The sequence below is a fragment of the Colias eurytheme genome, chromosome 18 (assembly GCF_061535395.1).
Source record: "Colias eurytheme isolate Ceu_HAF_F1 chromosome 18, ilColEury1 Martin Lab GWU primary, whole genome shotgun sequence".
NCBI classification, from domain to species: Eukaryota; Metazoa; Arthropoda; class Insecta; order Lepidoptera; family Pieridae; genus Colias; species Colias eurytheme.
This window is the reverse complement of record NC_142997.1, coordinates 10675329-10692867: the sequence shown is the minus strand read 5'-3', so window position 1 is coordinate 10692867 and position 17539 is coordinate 10675329. Positions and strand designations below refer to the sequence as shown.

Here is a 17539-nt window from a genome sequence, read left to right as displayed (position 1 = left end):
TACTGCGTTTCCATGGCTGCCTCCGTTTGCGGTACCTCATCAGGCACCGGAGCAGAGCGTGATGGCGTTGGAGCGCCATTTTGCTTCCGCATTCCACCTCTTTTAGGCTTCAGGGCCTTACAGGCTGCGCTTCCAAGCCGATGCTCTGCCGGTAGCTTTGCCTCCGTGCATAGGGCACAGCGAGCGGAGGCGGCATCGCATCCACCAGCTTTATGGCCTGTTTCACTGCAGCGGAAGCAAGTGGCACTCCTGTCCGTCGGCGAGGAGCACGTGGCGCTGACATGGCCCACCTCCAGGCAGCGGTAACAGCGCAGGGGCTTCTGCTCGGTGAGAGAGACTTTCGCCGAAGCCCACCCAACCATTACGCGCCCCGCCTGCGCCAGCTTCTTCGCCGCAGTCACCGGGCAACTAACCCAGGCTGATACAGCACCTCGGGGGCCCGTGCGCAGGCCACCACACTTCACATGCTCCGCGGTACACTCCCCTGCGCGCGATACCGCAGCCGCAATGTCCTCGACTGTGGCCGAGTCATCCAGGCCAGTGATTCGCAGGTCTGCGCACTTGACCGGCCTGGACACCTTAACGTTATCCTCACCGAGGACCTCCCGCAATTTGGCGGCAAGGGAGTCCGCTTCCTTGGTGCTGGTAGCACCGGGGATCTCTAGTATCCTGGCACCAGTGACAGCGCGCTTAAAACGCATTGCACTGATGCCAATTTCGGCGAGGTCTATTCCACGCCGCGCCTCCGTTAAAACACCGGCGTAGGTTACGCCACGCTCCTTCGCACTCGGCTGCAGGGTAAGGACGACAGCCGAGGAATTCGGAGCGTGGAGCTTTCGCGACTTCTTCTTGCGGGACTTAGCCGCAGGCTTCTTCCCTTTCCCCTTATTTTCTTTTCCTCGCTTTCCGACCACAGTCCACTCTCCGACCTTTGACGGCTGCTGCGGGAGGCCGGATGACGTGGCCAGCGTATCTTTTCTGGGGGGCTTTGAACCCGCCGGATCAGGCTGCACGGGGACCCTTTCCTTCCCCTTCGCCAATTTCTTTTTCCTCTTCTTCGAGGTTGCCTCGATCTCCAAAGCTGGGACCGCCGTCTGCTTCGCGGTTTTCTTAATTGCGGGCCCAGACACCGATCTACCGGGTTGCGATGAAGCCGCAACACCTGCATATGTCCTCGCCTTTGATGGAGGGGGCGGTGCGAGGTCATCAGCCATCGCTTGTTCAGCCGCCTTTGCCGCTTTCCTACTATCTGCCGCCAGCGGAGGTCTTATGCGCTATTCCGGCAGCAGACGCTCCTCTAGAGCCTCAAATCTCGCGTTAATCATTGCTCCGACCTGGCGCAAGATATCCGAATCTTGGGGCTGAGCAGGCAGCGACGAGCCCTGAGAGGCCTTCACCTCTTGGAGTTCCCTTTTCAGGGAGTCGAGCTCCGCCTGTAGGCGGGAATTGGCTGCCTGCAGCAATCTCGTCTCCTCAGAGACAGTGTGTTTCTCTAATAGAGCTACTGACTGCTCAATGTCATCGTGGGCCAATTTCAAGGCCTTTTTGAAAGTGCCCTTGAGATTTGATGACTTGGTCATCACCTTCACGATTGCAGCCAGGTCATCGGCAATGCGGCGACTGAGAGCCTCCGACGTGTTTGTCTTTGCTGGAATGGGAGGGAGAGGAGCGCTAGCTTGCGCCACTTCAATGCGCTCGGCGCACTCAGCAACCTCCTTCTCGGCCTGCGCCTCCAACTCCCTCTTACGCAACCTCGTCATATCGAATGTGGCCTCGCGCCGAGTGGCGCTTGAACCCGATGGGCGGCCCTTCCCTCTTTTTGAGGTGGTCTTAATAAATGGGGATGTAAAAACCCCTGTGCCATCCTCTGTGTCGGAACCAGAACAGCTGGTGTCCAGCGTCCGCTTCCGCCACAGCCTGTCTTTTCCATCCATTTCTATGATGCTGTTGACAGAGCTGGAGCTTGAACGCAGCACAGCCCTTCCCCGCCTTGTCTCGACACGCGCCGGAGACATACTTCCGTCAGTGTCTTCGAGGTCATAGAAGTTTTCAGTGTCCATAATTGTGTGTTTGCTAAAGTCGTCGTTGATCGGTTCGGAGTTAAAGGACATTTTTGTTCCCACGAGTATGGGGGATATAAAACGTCCATCCGGGCGGTGCCCCCTGCACCCGGATAACCCTTTTACACCATGGAGGTCGGGCGGTATCCATGGGCGTACACAGCTAAAAGCTCACGCTCTCCCGAGCCAAACTGTCCAGGAAGGACAGGAAATCCACGCCGCTGGACTACAACGCGGATTTGAGGGTTTTTGATGAGGTGTCCTTCCTCTCAGGCCAGCCGATTAAGGCAAGCCTCCTGGTCCGTCGTAGCTGCTAGACGTGACAACAACACTACGACGGATAACAGGTTGCCCGACGGGAGGCCGAAGCCTCTAACCAGGCGACAGAAAAGCCTGCCGCCCAGCCCGCCGCGCCGCGATTGATACAACCGCCATCCATCGCTGCAAAGCAGCCCGTCGTCCAGTAGGACTAAATCGTCCGCAACCACTGGTCGCCATACCTCGCCGCAAAAGCAGCAGGTCGGGCGGTATCCATGGGCGTACACAGCTAAAAGCTCACGCTCTCCCGAGCCAAACTGTCCAGGAAGGACAGGAAATCCACGCCGCTGGACTACAACGCGGATTTGAGGGTTTTTGATGAGGTGTCCTTCCTCTCAGGCCAGCCGATTAAGGCAAGCCTCCTGGTCCGTCGTAGCTGCTAGACGTGACAACAACACTACGACGGATAACAGGTTGCCCGACGGGAGGCCGAAGCCTCTAACCAGGCGACAGAAAAGCCTGCCGCCCAGCCCGCCGCGCCGCGATTGATACAACCGCCATCCATCGCTGCAAAGCAGCCCGTCGTCCAGTAGGACTAAATCGTCCGCAACCACTGGTCGCCATACCTCGCCGCAAAAGCAGCACTGTTCGAAAACAAACCCAGCAATTTCTCTGCAAAGCAGAGATTGCAACGAGGACGTGGTAGCCCTCGAGTTCCTCCACGCTGATTTTGGTCCGCGCCGGCAAGACCACCGGTACCCCCCATATCTGGGAGGCCTTCCCCTATCCGCCACCTGAGGACGCGCCCGATGGGAGACCAGAAACTCCACACGGGAACCTAACCTAACCTAACCTAACCTAACCTAACCTAACCTAACCTAACCTAACCTAACCTAACCTAACCTAACCTAAAATATTATTTAACCGATTTTATTTTTGGTATATAGATAAATGCGGAATGAATTTTCAAAAATAAAAAGGTAACAAAAAAACAACATTTTTTTGCTAGTATTGTTTAGGAAAGTAATCTTACATTTTGATTAAATCATAGACTATGAGTAATACTTGCATCTGCATTAAGAAAATATTTTTAAAAGCTGTTGCTCTTTCTGTTGCTTACATAGGTACATATTTTGTATGTAATAATAATTATACTTTTTTACTTTGGAGTGTAATAATAAATAAGTAAACGTACTCGTCTGTACTCGTCTTACGAGTACAAGCAAACCTAACCTAAAATATTATTTAACCGATTTTATTGTTTGTATATAGATAAATGCGGAATGAATTTTCAAAAATAAAAAGGTAACAAAACAACATTTTTTTGCTAGTATTGTTTAGGAAAGTAATCTTACATTTTGATTAAATCATAGACTATGAGTAATACTTGCATCTGCATTAAGAAAATATTTTTAACAGCTGTTGCTCTTTCTGTTGCTTACATAGGTACATATTTTGTATGTAATACTTATACTTTTTTACTTTGGAGTGTAATAATAAATAAGTAAACAAAAATAATATTCATTAGGCTTTTATTTTAACATATTATCACGTTCCATTCTCAATTTTACAACCTTTTTTACAAACAATATAGCTTTGAAACTCTCGAATATTTCTCAAAAAATAAAATACACATTCATAACCTCTCGTCAAAATAATTCATTACTATTTAACATTATTTACAAAAATACATATTTACACGAACGATCACACTAATGTAATAAATAGCTAACTAGCGGGGCGCGGGCTACACCAGCACGGTGAGGCGCTCGGGCGGCGGGTGGCGCGCGGGCGGCGGCTCGGGCGGCGGCAGCGCGCGCTTGGTCAGCTCCTTGTCGCGCGGCGGCGTGTTGTTGCGCGCGTCGGCGTTCTGCGCCTTGTACAGCGAGTGCGCGCGCGGCAGCTCGTCGGCGTCGCGCGCGCGCTCCTCGCGCAGCGGGTTGGCGTACCGCCGCAGGTTCTCCTCGTTCTGCAGGTTGTTCGACTTCTCCTCGTCGTGGCGGCGCGAGCGCTCGGCGGCGGCGGCGGCGCGGCGGCGGCGCAGCAGCAGGGCCGCCGCCGCGCCGCCGCCGAGCAGCAGCAGCGGCAGCGTGGCGGCCAGCGCCAGCGTGGCGCCGGCGCCGGGCGCGTCGGGCGGCGCGGCGGGCGCGGCGGCGGGCGGCTCGGCGCCGGGCGCCACGCGCAGGCGCAGCGCGGCGCCCAGCAGCGCGTGCTGCGCGAGGCGGCGCCGCGCCACGAGCTCGCTCAGCGCCCGCACGCCGCTCGCGAGCGCGCTGGCCTCCTCGCCCGTCGGCCCGGTGCTTTCTTCCTCACCTGCCCACTGCGAAATGTAATAATCCATTGTTTATTATTTTTGTTTAATTTTTTACAATTACCCACTTACGTTTCAAATTTCAATCTTTGAATCAAAGTTATTAATAAAGACTAGGTATATAATTAATACATAATATTTTATTTATTATTGTAACTTGTATTTAATGTGTATAGGTACTTTATTATATTGTGTTGTCTTTGTCTTTACGATATAGAGGTGTTATTGGGATTCGATTGTTCGTTTAACTCCCTCAAAACATAAAAATAAACTCAAAAAGTATCCGGGCCGGGCCGGTATATAATAATAAATGTTTAATTTTAATGACGCTACGTTAATTACGCCATTGTTCTTTTACTCCAGAAGCGACCGACTTATCGGCTAGGGCGAGCACAGGCGGCGGTACTCACGAGGGCGAGGTCGAGGGCGTCGTCGTCGTCGGGAGCGAGATCACAGAGCAGCGTGAGCGGCGGCGCGGGCGGGTCGCGGTCGGCGAGCGCGGCCGCCAGCGCGCGCCGCAGCGCCGCGCACGCGCGCTCCACGTGCGCGCCGCGCGCGAGCCGCTCACGGGCCAGGCGCAGCTCGGCGCGCGCGCAGCCGGGCGGCGGGGCGGCGCGCGCGCCGGGCCAGCACGCGGCGGGCGCGGGCAGCGCGGGCGGCTCCACGCGCCGCCCCGCCACGCGCCGGCACTCGCCCAGCGGCGCGCACGGCCCGCGCAGGCACAGCGACGGCGCTGCCGGCACGCACACCTGCAAATATTCACATTCTAATTCATTTAATATGTACAAATAATAAAAAAGGTTAGTATTTAAAAATTCGCTTTTAACTCGGTTTAAGGATAAGTACTTTATCAAAGGTACATCTCTTACATCTCAACTTAAAAAATACAAAAAATTTAGCACAGCTAGTTAAATATATCGTGTTCATTGGAAGATAGCGTTAGGTCGCTCTGTCGCTATATACATGTCGTGGCCATATCGTAGATTTGCTCATTTCGTGAAATGGTCGCATTTCATATGAAATGGTTGAATGTCTATTGGCCACATCATGATGTGGTTTGAGCAGATCAATGATAAGAAATCGTTTCTCGATATGGCCAACTAAACGAGCGGTTTTTCATGAAAATATGATCAAAATTATTTTATCATATCGTAAAATATTACATTAATTATTGGTAGAGACGCTGCAAGCGCTGTGTTTATGTGATAAGATGGCGACCGCTGACGAAAATTTAGGTTATTATTCGCAGCTAAAAACTTCATAATTATTAGTTTAATTACAATATGAAGAAAGTCATAGCAAAGAATGCGTCTAAAATCCTATGTATATAAATAATATATGTATTTATATAATAGGTATATAAAATATTCTGAATTTTTTAATGTTTTATGGGCTCTTTATACCTATTTTATACGATCTGGCCAAATGTGGATGACCAAATCGTGAAACGTTGACGATTTAACGATCTGATCAAACTATGTTGGCCATTTCATGAAATGAGCAAATCTACCATATGGCCACGACATACATATATTATTGGATAGCGTAGGGGCGGGCTCACCTCGTCCGCGTGGCACGGCAGCGCGCCGGGCGCGAGGCAGTCGGCCAGGCCGCACCACAGGCGCGTGCAGGCGGGCGCGCCGGCCGCGCACCGGCACGCGTTGCAGCCCCACCACCACGTGCCGTTGTCGCCGCACGCGCCGCCCGCGCCGCCCGCACCCCCCGCGCCCGCCGCCGCCGTATCCACGTTACTTTCACTGTCCGATGCGGCGGCGATGTCGCCACTCTCTTCACCCAGGCCGGCTATCACTGCAACATTAGTCGTCGAAGGCTATCTAGATATCTATTAATTAAGATTAAGCGCTCAAATGAATGTTCAGAAATCAAAGAACGGAAGAAATGTATTTTTTTTATCGTCGCGTCGGTAACCTAACTATATGTGCGACAATAATCATTTTTAGACTTAAACTTAAAATAAAATTCAAAGTCTACCTTTAGGTGTGGCCTTTATCGACACCAGTTTTTTATATTTTTTATTTTAGAGATATACAGGGTGTAATCGTTAAGTGTGCACAGGCGATTTTTCCGTAAGTATTACAGATAACAAAAAAACTTTAAACTGATATCGAAAGTACTTAACCTAATAAGTAAAATGGCGGTAATAAATTTTTAAAAATAAATCGAGAAATATCGAAAAAATTATCTTTAAACCCTCCCATACATTAAGTATGAAATATGAATATCCCATATACATTTAATATGAAAGATTTTAGCTTTCTTTTTCTTTTTTTGGTTTTCTGCTTTAATTACTTCACAAATTTGAAGTGATATTTCCACGTTTTTTCGGACATTTTCACGCATTTTCCGGATATTTTCCGGGAATTTTCCAGGCATTTTCCGGACATTTCCCTGACATAGCCTGTAAATGTCTGGAAAATCCTCGGGAAATGCTCGGAAAATGTCTGGAAAATCCCCGGAAAATGCCAGGGAAATGTACGGAAAATGTCTGGAAAACATCCGGAAAACCCCCGGGAAATGCTCGGAAAATCCCTGGGAAATTCCCGGAAAATAACCGGAAAATGCCTGGGTTATGCTCGGAAAATGCGTGGAAATTTCCGGAAAAACCGTGGAGAATGCCTGCAAAATATCCGGAAAATGCGTGAAAATGTCCGGAAAATATCCGGAAAATGCCTGGAAAATCCCCGGAAAATGCCTGAGGAATGTCCGGAAAATGTCTGGGAAATGCGTGGAAAATCCCCGGAAAATGCCAGGTAAATGTCCGGAAAATATCTGGGAAACATCCGGAAAATCCCCGGGAAATGCTCGGAAAATCCCCGGAAAATGCCTGGGAAATTCCCGGAAAATGCCTGGGAAAATCCCGGAAAATGCGTGGAAATGTCCGGAAAAGCGTGGGAAAATGCCCGGAAAATGCTCGGAAAATATCCGGAAAATGCGTGAAAATGTCCGGAAAAATCGTGGAAAATGCCACTTCAAATTTGGGAATTAATTAAAGCAGAAAACCAAAAAAAGAAAAAGAAAGCTAAAATCTTTCATATTAAATGTATATGGGATATTCATATTTCATACGTCTTAATGTATAGGAAGTTTAATGATAATTTTTTTGATATTTCTCGATTTATTTTTAAAAATTTATTACGGCCATTTTACTCATTAGGTTAAGTACTTTCGATATCAGTTTAAAGTTTATTGTTATCTGTAATACTTACGGAAAAATCGCCTGTGCACACTTAACGATTACACCCTGTATATCTATATTGTTATGCAATATTATGTTTTAGGTAACTCACGTTCGAGACAGCGCCTCGCGAGGCGAGCGGGCGGCGGCGGGCAGACGCAGCGGGCGGCGGGCGCGGCGGCGGAGCACACGGCCGGCGCGGGGCAGGGCGGGTCGCAGGCCGGCGCGGCGCAGTCGGGCCCCGCCCAGCCCGGCGCGCACTCGCACGCCCACCAGCCCGCGCCGCCCACGCAGCGCCCGTGGCGGCACGGGCCGGACGCGCAGCCGTCCGCCGCGCGCTCGCAGTGCGCGCCGCCCCAGCCCGCGCGGCACGCGCACGCCCACGCGCCGCCCACCGACACGCACGTGCCGCCGTGCAGGCAGGAGCAGCTGCCCGGCGCCACCGTCGCCACCGCCACGGAGACCGCCTGCCGGTAGGTATGTTAATATGTAGCGAGTTCAACAGACTTTATTGTACCTACAGGCTACGACACCAGAAGCGATTGGCGTAGGTGGAAACCAAATTAAAAAATAGTCGTAGTCTTCTTATATAAAATTCTACATGGATTAATGGACAGTCCTGATCAGTGATCTGGTTAGTCTCCTCAATTTCAACACACAATGAATCGGTACCCATATTCATAATCGGACTTTTAACTTAATTTTATGTCGCACTAAATAATATTATGGTCGAAATTCTCCAATCAACCGTAGGTATGTGTTCTATTTATTATATTAATACGCTTTTTCGCTCTTAGAAGGCCTTCCAACTAAACGTTACACAGATTATGATTGTGTAACGTTGTGTGTCAGATGCATCTAAAAAAAGTTGACACCAAAAAAAGTGCCGATTTCGATGGTGTGCATCCTTTTCTTATTTCAAAATTATCACAAGAACTCTCTGTTCCAGTTTGGATTATATACCTACAATACGTCATTAAGAGAAGGATGTTTTCCCGATATTTGGAAAAAGGCTTTAATATAATAACACACATTTCAAAAGGCGGTAATAAACAAAACGTTCAAAATTATAGGCCGATCTCTAAATTATGCGTATTAGGAAAAATTTTTGAAAAGATAGTCACAAACCAATTAAAACAGATAACATCTCGACATATTTCACAGCATCAACATGGTTTCTTCCGGGGGCGTAGCGTAGAGACTAATCTTGTACTATATGCGGACTTTATTTTGAATGCTCTTGATGCCGGCCTGCAGGTGGACGCCGTGTATACTGACTTTTCAAAAGCTTACGATAAAATTAATCACTCCACACTCGTAATGAAACTATCCAAGTTTGGTATACACGGTGACCTTTTCCGCTGGCTTCAATCGTATATTTCTAATAGAAGCCAAGCTGTCGCACTTAATGGTTACACTTCTGGATTCCTAAAGATTCCTTCGGGTATTCCACAAGGTTCCCATTTGGGTCCATACTTGTTTACTGTTTATATAAACGATATAGGTTCTTGTTTTCAAAATTCACACCATCTACTTTACGCCGATGATACAAAATATTTTATGACAGTAAATACACTTGAAGATTGTTTAAAATTGCAATCAGATTTAGAGAAGTTTGAATTATTCTGCAACATCAATCAATTATTTCTTAACCCCGATAAATGTCAAATTATTTCATTCAACAGAAAACGTAATCCCCTTATTTTCGATTACGCCTTCTCCTGTAATAAAATAAAACGCGTCATGGAAGTACGAGATCTAGGAGTTATTCTCGATACAAAACTACGCTTTAATTTACACATTGAATACATAATCTCTAAAGCCTATAAGCAACTAGGAATGATTCTTCGTCTCGCTAAACCATTTAAACAACCGTCCACTTATAAAATATTATATTATGCTTTTGTTCGCAGTATTTTGGAATTTTCATCTACTGTATGGAGCCCTTATTACAATGTCCACATTACTCGTATAGAAAAAATTCAAAATAAATTTCTAAAAGCTTTAGAATATCGGACTGGATAGTGGATATACCTTTATCAATTATGAAACTACTTCTAAAAAACATAATAATATAAGTTTACTGGAAAAGCGTCGTCTCTTTTTGGACCAGATGTTTCTTTACATTGCATTGCATAACTGATTCAGGCTTGTTATTGGAAAAAATAAAATTAAGAGTTCCCAGAATTTCCTCACGTTGCAGATACACATTTGAAGTCACTCCCTGAGATACAAATTACGCCAAGAATGCCTTCTTAAAAAGAGCAGCCAAATTTTATAATGATAAATTATTAGACATCGATATTTTTCAATGTTCTTGTAATAGTTATAGAAATCAATTAAGATATACCATTTTATGTAGTTAATGTGTAACTTATGTATAATTTAAATTATTTATTTTTCTAAGTTTTGTAATTAAATGTGGGCTTTATTTATTATTTTATTTAATTTTATTTGTACAAGAACATAACAGTCATACATGATTTAATATAACAAAGTTCTAAAATTCATTACGACCACACAACATGTTCTATTATATACCTATGTGCACAGACTAATAATGTCATAGTGAATTTTAGAACTTTGTTATATTAAATCATGTACGACTGTTATGTTCTTATACAAATAAAATAAAATAAAATAAAAAATGATTGCATTTTCACTATTTTCTAATTAATGTCGGTACGTCCAGTTAGCGGACCAAAAAAAAAGTCGTATTAGTAAATAAAAAATGAGTAGGGTCATACCGGTGGGGCGATGGGCACGTCGCAGGCGGCGCCGGCCCAGCCGGGCGCGCACACGCAGCGCGCGGGCGCGGGCGGGGCGGCGGGCGCGGGGAGCGCGGGGGGCGCGGCGGGCGAGGCGCGCGCGCACGTGCCGCCGTTGGCGCACGGCACCTCGCAGTGCGGCTCGTCCACCGCAGAGCACGTCTCGCCTGGATGCGTAGAAGTTATGAGAAATTTGTCACGATAATATTTACTTTTATATAATAATTCGCCGTTATAACAGTGCGAGCACTCACCGGTCCAACCGTCGCGGCACGCGCAGGTGAATCCGGTGGGGCCGCTCGTGCAGGTCCCGTTGTTATGGCAAGGGTTCGGGACGCATTCGTCTATTTCTGTGAATTTAAAATTCCATGTTATGAGCCGTTTTCTACATAAAACGTTCAAATAAAATATACAATTAGATCGATAGGACGCATACGTTCTCTTGCCGCTCGCTGCGTGCAGTTCTTGCCGGCCCAGCCCGGCGCGCAGTGGCAGTAGTAGTCGCTCTGCGCGGTGTAGCACGGCGCGCCGTTCGCGCACGGTGACCCCGCGCAGTGGTCGCGGTCGTCCTGTGCCACGCGTAAATATTAGCGGCTTCGACATTGAGGCAATTATGTGAGCTGAGTAATATACAACTGACGTCAAATCGATATTAAGGTGTACCAACTCACCGAGCAGTATCGTCCGTAACAGGAGGTAAGCTAGAAGCAGAGATCGTTTAGTAGGTTAGTGGCGCCTGAGAAAGGTTAATAATATGTTATACGGGTCAATCGGAAGAATAAGAAAGATACGAGATCGAGTCGAGCGAATCGAATCGGAGCTAGGGGAACGAACCTCGCAGTCCGTGCCCGAAAAGCCGACGGGGCAGATGCAGCGGTAGGCGTCCAGCAGGTCGACGCACTCGCCGCCGTGGCGGCACGGGCGCGAGGCGCAGTCGTCCACGTCGCGCGCGCACGTGCGGCCCGCGTAGCCCGCCGCGCACGCGCAGTGGAAGTCGTCCACGAGGTCGATGCACGTGGCGCCGTTGAGGCACTGGCCCGTGCAGTCGTCCACGTTCTGGTCGCAGTCGCGGCCCGTCCAGCCCGCCAGGCAGGCGCACGCGTAGCCGCCGCCCGTGTTGTTGCACGCCGCCGCGTTCACGCACGGGCCCAGCGAGCCCTCCGGCCCGCCCGTGATCTCGGTGCATTCGTCCACGTCTGACGATATGTAAATGAAGTCAAAGTCAAACTCAAACATTTATAAATTATTCAATTAGACTTCTTTTAGAAGCACTTTCGAATCGTCATTACATATTTTTAACATTTACCACCGATTCGGAAAGCAGTATCTATGGAGAAGAATCGACAAGAAACTCCATAGTTGCTCTTTTAAAATCATTTCAATATTACAATCATGGACGTATAAAAAAAGACGGACGGCATAATATCGCCTAAACATTGAGTGAAGCCTAGTAATGGCGGCGACACATCCATGTGTGTGTGACATGTTGCCATGGCAACACTATGGCAACAGATGTCCTGATGACAATGGCGGCTGTATTTTTTTTCTATAAATTTTGTCGTAATAATTTTGTCATTAAAACATTAATGAAATAACTTGGTTCCCTGTGGAATGTAATCCCTTGTGTTTTGTTATTTAAAATTGTACTGTTGCGACACCATTTAACTACGCAAGACGGCATTTTAAATATTTTTTGTGAAACAGTGACGCAGTTAATCGGTCAACGGTTCACGACGTAATGGCGGCCGACTAGCTTACTATGGTGAGAGTGTGTGCGTGTTCATTGTCTTTACACGATTGCTAGCTTACTATGGTGGCTTCACGTTGTTTGTTCGTAATACGGCGTCCGTCTTTTTTTATACGTCCATGATTACAATTTAATTTTTCATAATGATATGTAATTTATATCTAACTACATAAATCATAATAATCACTATCACTATCACTACTCACTACATAGTATAAAACAAAGTCGCTTTCTCTGTCCCTATGTCCCTTTGTACGCTTAAATATTTGAATCTACGCAACGGATTTTGATGCGGTTTTTTTTAATAGATAGAGTGATTCAAGAGGAAGGTATGTATAATAACATGCATTAAATAGTGGAGAACTGATATTTTTGAGGTTTCTAATGTGATGTCGTAAATAATTACATTTTTTCCGCTTACATTGCAAACGCAGGCTGAACCCTACGAGTTTTATCAAAATAATGTACAAAGTATTGTACACATTGAAAATGTCTACAGAAAAGTCCGCGATGGTATATGTCTATCTCTTATGGATAAACCACAATAACATTTTTTTGTCATTTACTTTTTACGACAAATAATAGCTAATTTTCGAAGCGATTTTCACCAATACAGCATTAATCCTTAACCAATTAAATACCTTGAATACATTGTTCATTTAATATTTGCCCTTTACACCGTATGATTTAAGTGAATATTTTCGAAGATATTAATTATTACAGATTTAAAAATTGCGGGACGTAGCGTTTGCGGCGCTACCGGCCGGCCGCCATTGCACCCGTTTTAAAAAGTCGGTTTACTGACGATAGTTGAACGTGACAACGTCCGATTGTGATTCTTGGTCGCTCGATCCGCGCTCTCGCTTGCACTTCAAGCCATACATGGAACGCCTCAGAGCGAGGTAACGCCGCATGAGTCATGTTTTTTCGCGCGTGTAGCCGGCTCTATCGAATTATAAGACGTTGTCACGTCAAAAAATTATAAGTCAAATGAAATGATTACATCTACAAGAAAAATTGTTTGTTGATTTCACTTTCATAATCATGTCAAAGTTTGGTTAATAATGTCTTATCGTCAGACAAAATTGCATTTACTTTAACCAGCCAACCAGCCAAACAGCTGATTCAGGCTAACTCACGCTCACTCACGCTAACTCACTCTCACTCGCGCTCACTCACGATAATTTACGCTCACTCACGCTAAATCAGGCTAACTCACGCTAACTCAGGAACACTCACGCTCACTCACGCTAACTCAGGATCACTCACGCTCACTCACGCTAACTCAGGATCACTCACGCTCACTCAGGGCCACTCACGCTCACTCAGTCTGACTCACGCTAACTCAGGATCACTCACGCTCACTCAGGATCACTCACGCTCACTCAGGCTGAATCACGCTCACTCACGCTCACTCACGCTAACTCAGGCTAAATCACGCTCACTCACGCTCTCTCAGGCTAACTCACGCTCACTCAGGATCACTCACGCTAACTCAGGATCACTCACGCTCACTCAGGACCACTCACGCTCACTCAGGCTGAATCACGCTCACTCACGCTAACTCAGGACCACTCACGCTCACTCACGCTCTCTCACGCAAAAATAAATGTATATGACGAACACCTTATTTTTTGTCACCGCGTTTATTATGCCTTCAGTTTATAAAATGTTTAATCGAACGGCTGAATATTTGCCGGTCAATGAAACCGTTCGTGCGGCACACGCGTGCGCAGGCGCATACCTTCGGCGCAGGTCGGCCCCTTCCAGCCGGGCGCACACTCGCAGTGGAACGCGTCGAGGCGGTCGCGGCACAGCGCGCCGTTGCGGCAGGGCGCCGAGGCGCAGTCGTCCACGTCGACGTCGCACAGCGCGCCGCCCCAGCCGCGCTCGCACGCGCAGCTGAAGCCGGCGGGCGCGCCGGGCGCGGCGGGCGCGGCGGCCAGCGCGCAGGCCCCGTGCGCGCACGGCGCGGGTGCGCACGGGTTGTCCACGCGCTCGCAGTCCGCGCCCGAGAAGCCCTCCGCGCACGTGCACAGGTACTGGTCCGGCGCCGTGTTCTCGCACGTGCCGCCGTTCTGGCACGGCTCGTGGGTCCCGCAGTAGTTTAAGTCTGAAATTATATCTATAATTAATATTGTCTGTAACTTACTTCGAAAAAAATTAACACACAATTTATACGAGCGATTGCTTATTCGATTCGCAATTATGGCTATTAGCATAGTATTATAGCAGAGCATCCTACTACTATATTATAAAGGCGAAAGTTTGTAAGTATGGATGTATGGATGTTTGTTACTTTTTCACGTAAAAACTACTGAATGGATTTGAATGAAACTTTACCACAATATAGCTTATACACCATATCCTGCTGCATTTGCTCTATGGAATCATAGGATAAGTTTTATCCCGGAAATCCCACGGGAACGGGAACTATGCGGGTTTTTCTTTGAAAACGCGGGCGAAGCCGCGGGTGGAAAGCTAGTATTATTATAATATTATACTAGCTGTGCCGCGGGTCAAAAATAAAACATTTTTTCACGTATGAAATACGTACTCTTCGGGAAAAATCCATCTACTGCTTATGTATATATAATGCGTAGCCAAGCAAACTGTAGTGTGTAGGGGAGACCGAGGGGTTTTGAAACAGAGGTGAGTTGAAACAGTCCCGATTTCTCGGAACTTAAAACCTTTAGCGATCTGGCAATGTCTCTTTTAACCACCTCCGCCACCAGCTATCGTGTCAGTTCACGTCGGTGGCGTCATTTGTGCAGTTGTGTAGTTCTTAATGGCATGTGCCGAAAATCGCAAAAAGTAAGTATTTCATGATTTTTTACGATGCTTGTACTATAATATTGGTTTTGTTTTTTGGGTTGAGTTATAAACATTTTAAAAACTTTTTATCTATAGATTCTTGAAATATACTTGGTAAATTTGATTTCTGTGTATTTACTGCTTGTTCGTGATTTGAATAAAAATTGGGAGGATTTTTCTCACTCTCAAATCACCTCGTGATTTGAAACAGACTGTTTCATCTCTCCTTGTTTTCAATTTAATATCTGACTATAGCTAAAAAGTACGAAGATTATAGGATTTTATTGTTAATTTAATGTGTTTATTTGTTTAAGCATGCCTACTAGAGGAATTAAAGCAAGAAAAAGATCAAAACCAGGCTGTAAAACTAAAAAAGGTAAGGTTGTCAAGAAAAGAAGATAGTGATGAAGAAGAAGAGGAATCCTGCTGCATTTGCTCTATGGAATCATATTATTCAAATAACAGATCCAAAGAAAAGTGGGCTCATTGTCTGAAATGCCAATTGTGGGCTCATGAAGCTTGTGCTGGTGGAGAACTTTGTCTTTGACATTTTTTTGATTATTGTTCCGTAAATAGTTTATAGTAGGCACTGATTGTAATACTTAAAAAACGACTGATTATTAACTATTTTATGTCAAAGATTTAGTTTTATAAAAATGTAAAACATTTTGTTAATTCGACTGATTATAATAATTGATGTTAGTCATGTCAAATTTTATTAATTTTGGTGTTTATTATTTGTATTAGACGTACTTGACTGATATGTCATTAAAATATTGCTTATAAAGGTCGTTGATTACTTGAAAATATAAGTTTTAATTAAAACCTTTGAATCAAATCATCATTTTTATTTTGCAGATCCTATTACTCCCCAGAATCATAATGTTTCAACTCTCCTCGACCTCTGTTTCATCTTACCTCGGTATGAGGGGAATTAAAACAAGTTGACTTGTTACGATTAAGTCAATTTTTCACCACCATTTTTAACGCTTACCGTTTATTTATGCTAACCATTCGCAAGTGTATAGAATAACCTATGTATGAGTTATATTAAACAAAACGTGAAAATTGTTTCAACTCCCCTCGGTCTCCCCTAATCTATTGTATGTGTGCGTCAATTACGATTGAAAAATATAGCCATACTTCTCGCGCAGGCAAACTGACCAAAAAACTTTTTTATACAGGGCAAAGAGCAGTCGAGTACCTTGATCGCAGAGGATGCCGCCCCAGTTGGTGTCGCAGGTGCAGTCCCACGAGGAGCCGTTGCAGTAGCCGTGCTTGCAGCCCGGGTAGGGCTGGCACTGCGCGCACAGCTCGCCTCGCCAGCCTGGCCGGCACCTGCGCACAGACCCGCAATGAGCTTCCGTTACATACACGCGATTGATTCGTACGATCGATCTTACAGGCATTACTTTTTTTTTTGGTCCGCTAACTGGACGTTCCAACATTTAGAAATAGTGAAAATACAATCATAATCTTTGTGACTTTTAGTTGGAGGTCCTTCTAGGAGCGAACACAACATGCAAACAATTATAAACCTACATTTGTAACAATAATTAAAACATATTAAGTAGTTACATATTTGTTAGAAAAAAATTTTTTTGATTGTACTGACCTGTGGTACTGACCGATGCATTAAACAAGTCGAGCTCATGGCAGACAGTATTATAAGTAGAACACATACGATTGATAGGTGAATTTTGGCCGTATTTAGTGCGACATAGAATTAAGTTATCTCATGAGTGTGTGTATATCTTATGAGTGTGAATACGGGTACCAATTCTTGGCATGTTTAAATTGAGGAAACTAAGCAGATCAGGACTGTCCACCAAACCATGAAGAATTTTGTATAATACTTACAGGCATTCGCCGGGTTTGTCGCAGCGCCCATGTTGCGGATGGCAACCGTCCTTGCACACCGCTGAAAGTAATCGAAAAAAATCATTATCTTCATCGTTTTCAAAAATTTAAAAATTAAGATCGTCTGTAGATAGGTTCACTGGATACTCACGTTTCTCACAGTTGTCGCCCTGCCAGCCGGGCAGACAGCGCTTGTCGCCGGCGGGCGAGCACGCGTAGTGGCCGAACTTGTCGTCGCGGGCGCGGCAGAAGGTGGTGCAGGTGGTGTTGTAGTAGTTGGGCTGGCACAGCACGCGCACGCGATAGGCGAGCGCGGCGGCGGCGCCCGCGTGCCGCAGCGCGTGCCACTCCGCGCCCGGCTCCACGATGCCCGACCACCACGCCTCCTCGATCAGCCCCGTCTCGTCTGTAACCGATCGCTACCGTCCGTTAGGGGTTTGATAGTAACCGTACAGTGGAAACTTCGATAGGTTGCGGATTGTGCTTTGTTATTAAGCCACATAACAGTATATAAGGACACAGATG

At 46.4% G+C, this 17539-nt stretch overlaps 1 protein-coding gene across 1 annotated transcript in view; it reads right to left on the bottom strand.

Annotated features, from left to right (window-relative positions):
- Positions 1-3836: 3836 nt before the first annotated feature.
- Ser (protein serrate) overlaps positions 3837-17539 on the bottom strand; it is a 30787-nt gene continuing 17084 nt past the window's right edge. The window contains exons 4-15 of the mRNA XM_090112396.1: positions 17166-17420; positions 17015-17075; positions 16359-16492; positions 14085-14453; positions 11428-11789; positions 11030-11162; positions 10848-10943; positions 10573-10760; positions 7938-8292; positions 6191-6438; positions 5040-5378; positions 3837-4638 (exon numbers count right to left, since the gene is read on the bottom strand). Of these exons, the coding sequence (XP_089968522.1) occupies positions 4066-4638; positions 5040-5378; positions 6191-6438; positions 7938-8292; positions 10573-10760; positions 10848-10943; positions 11030-11162; positions 11428-11789; positions 14085-14453; positions 16359-16492; positions 17015-17075; positions 17166-17420 (3113 nt within the window). The 3' untranslated portion in view covers positions 3837-4065. The remainder of the gene's footprint in view (positions 4639-5039; positions 5379-6190; positions 6439-7937; positions 8293-10572; positions 10761-10847; positions 10944-11029; positions 11163-11427; positions 11790-14084; positions 14454-16358; positions 16493-17014; positions 17076-17165; positions 17421-17539) is intronic.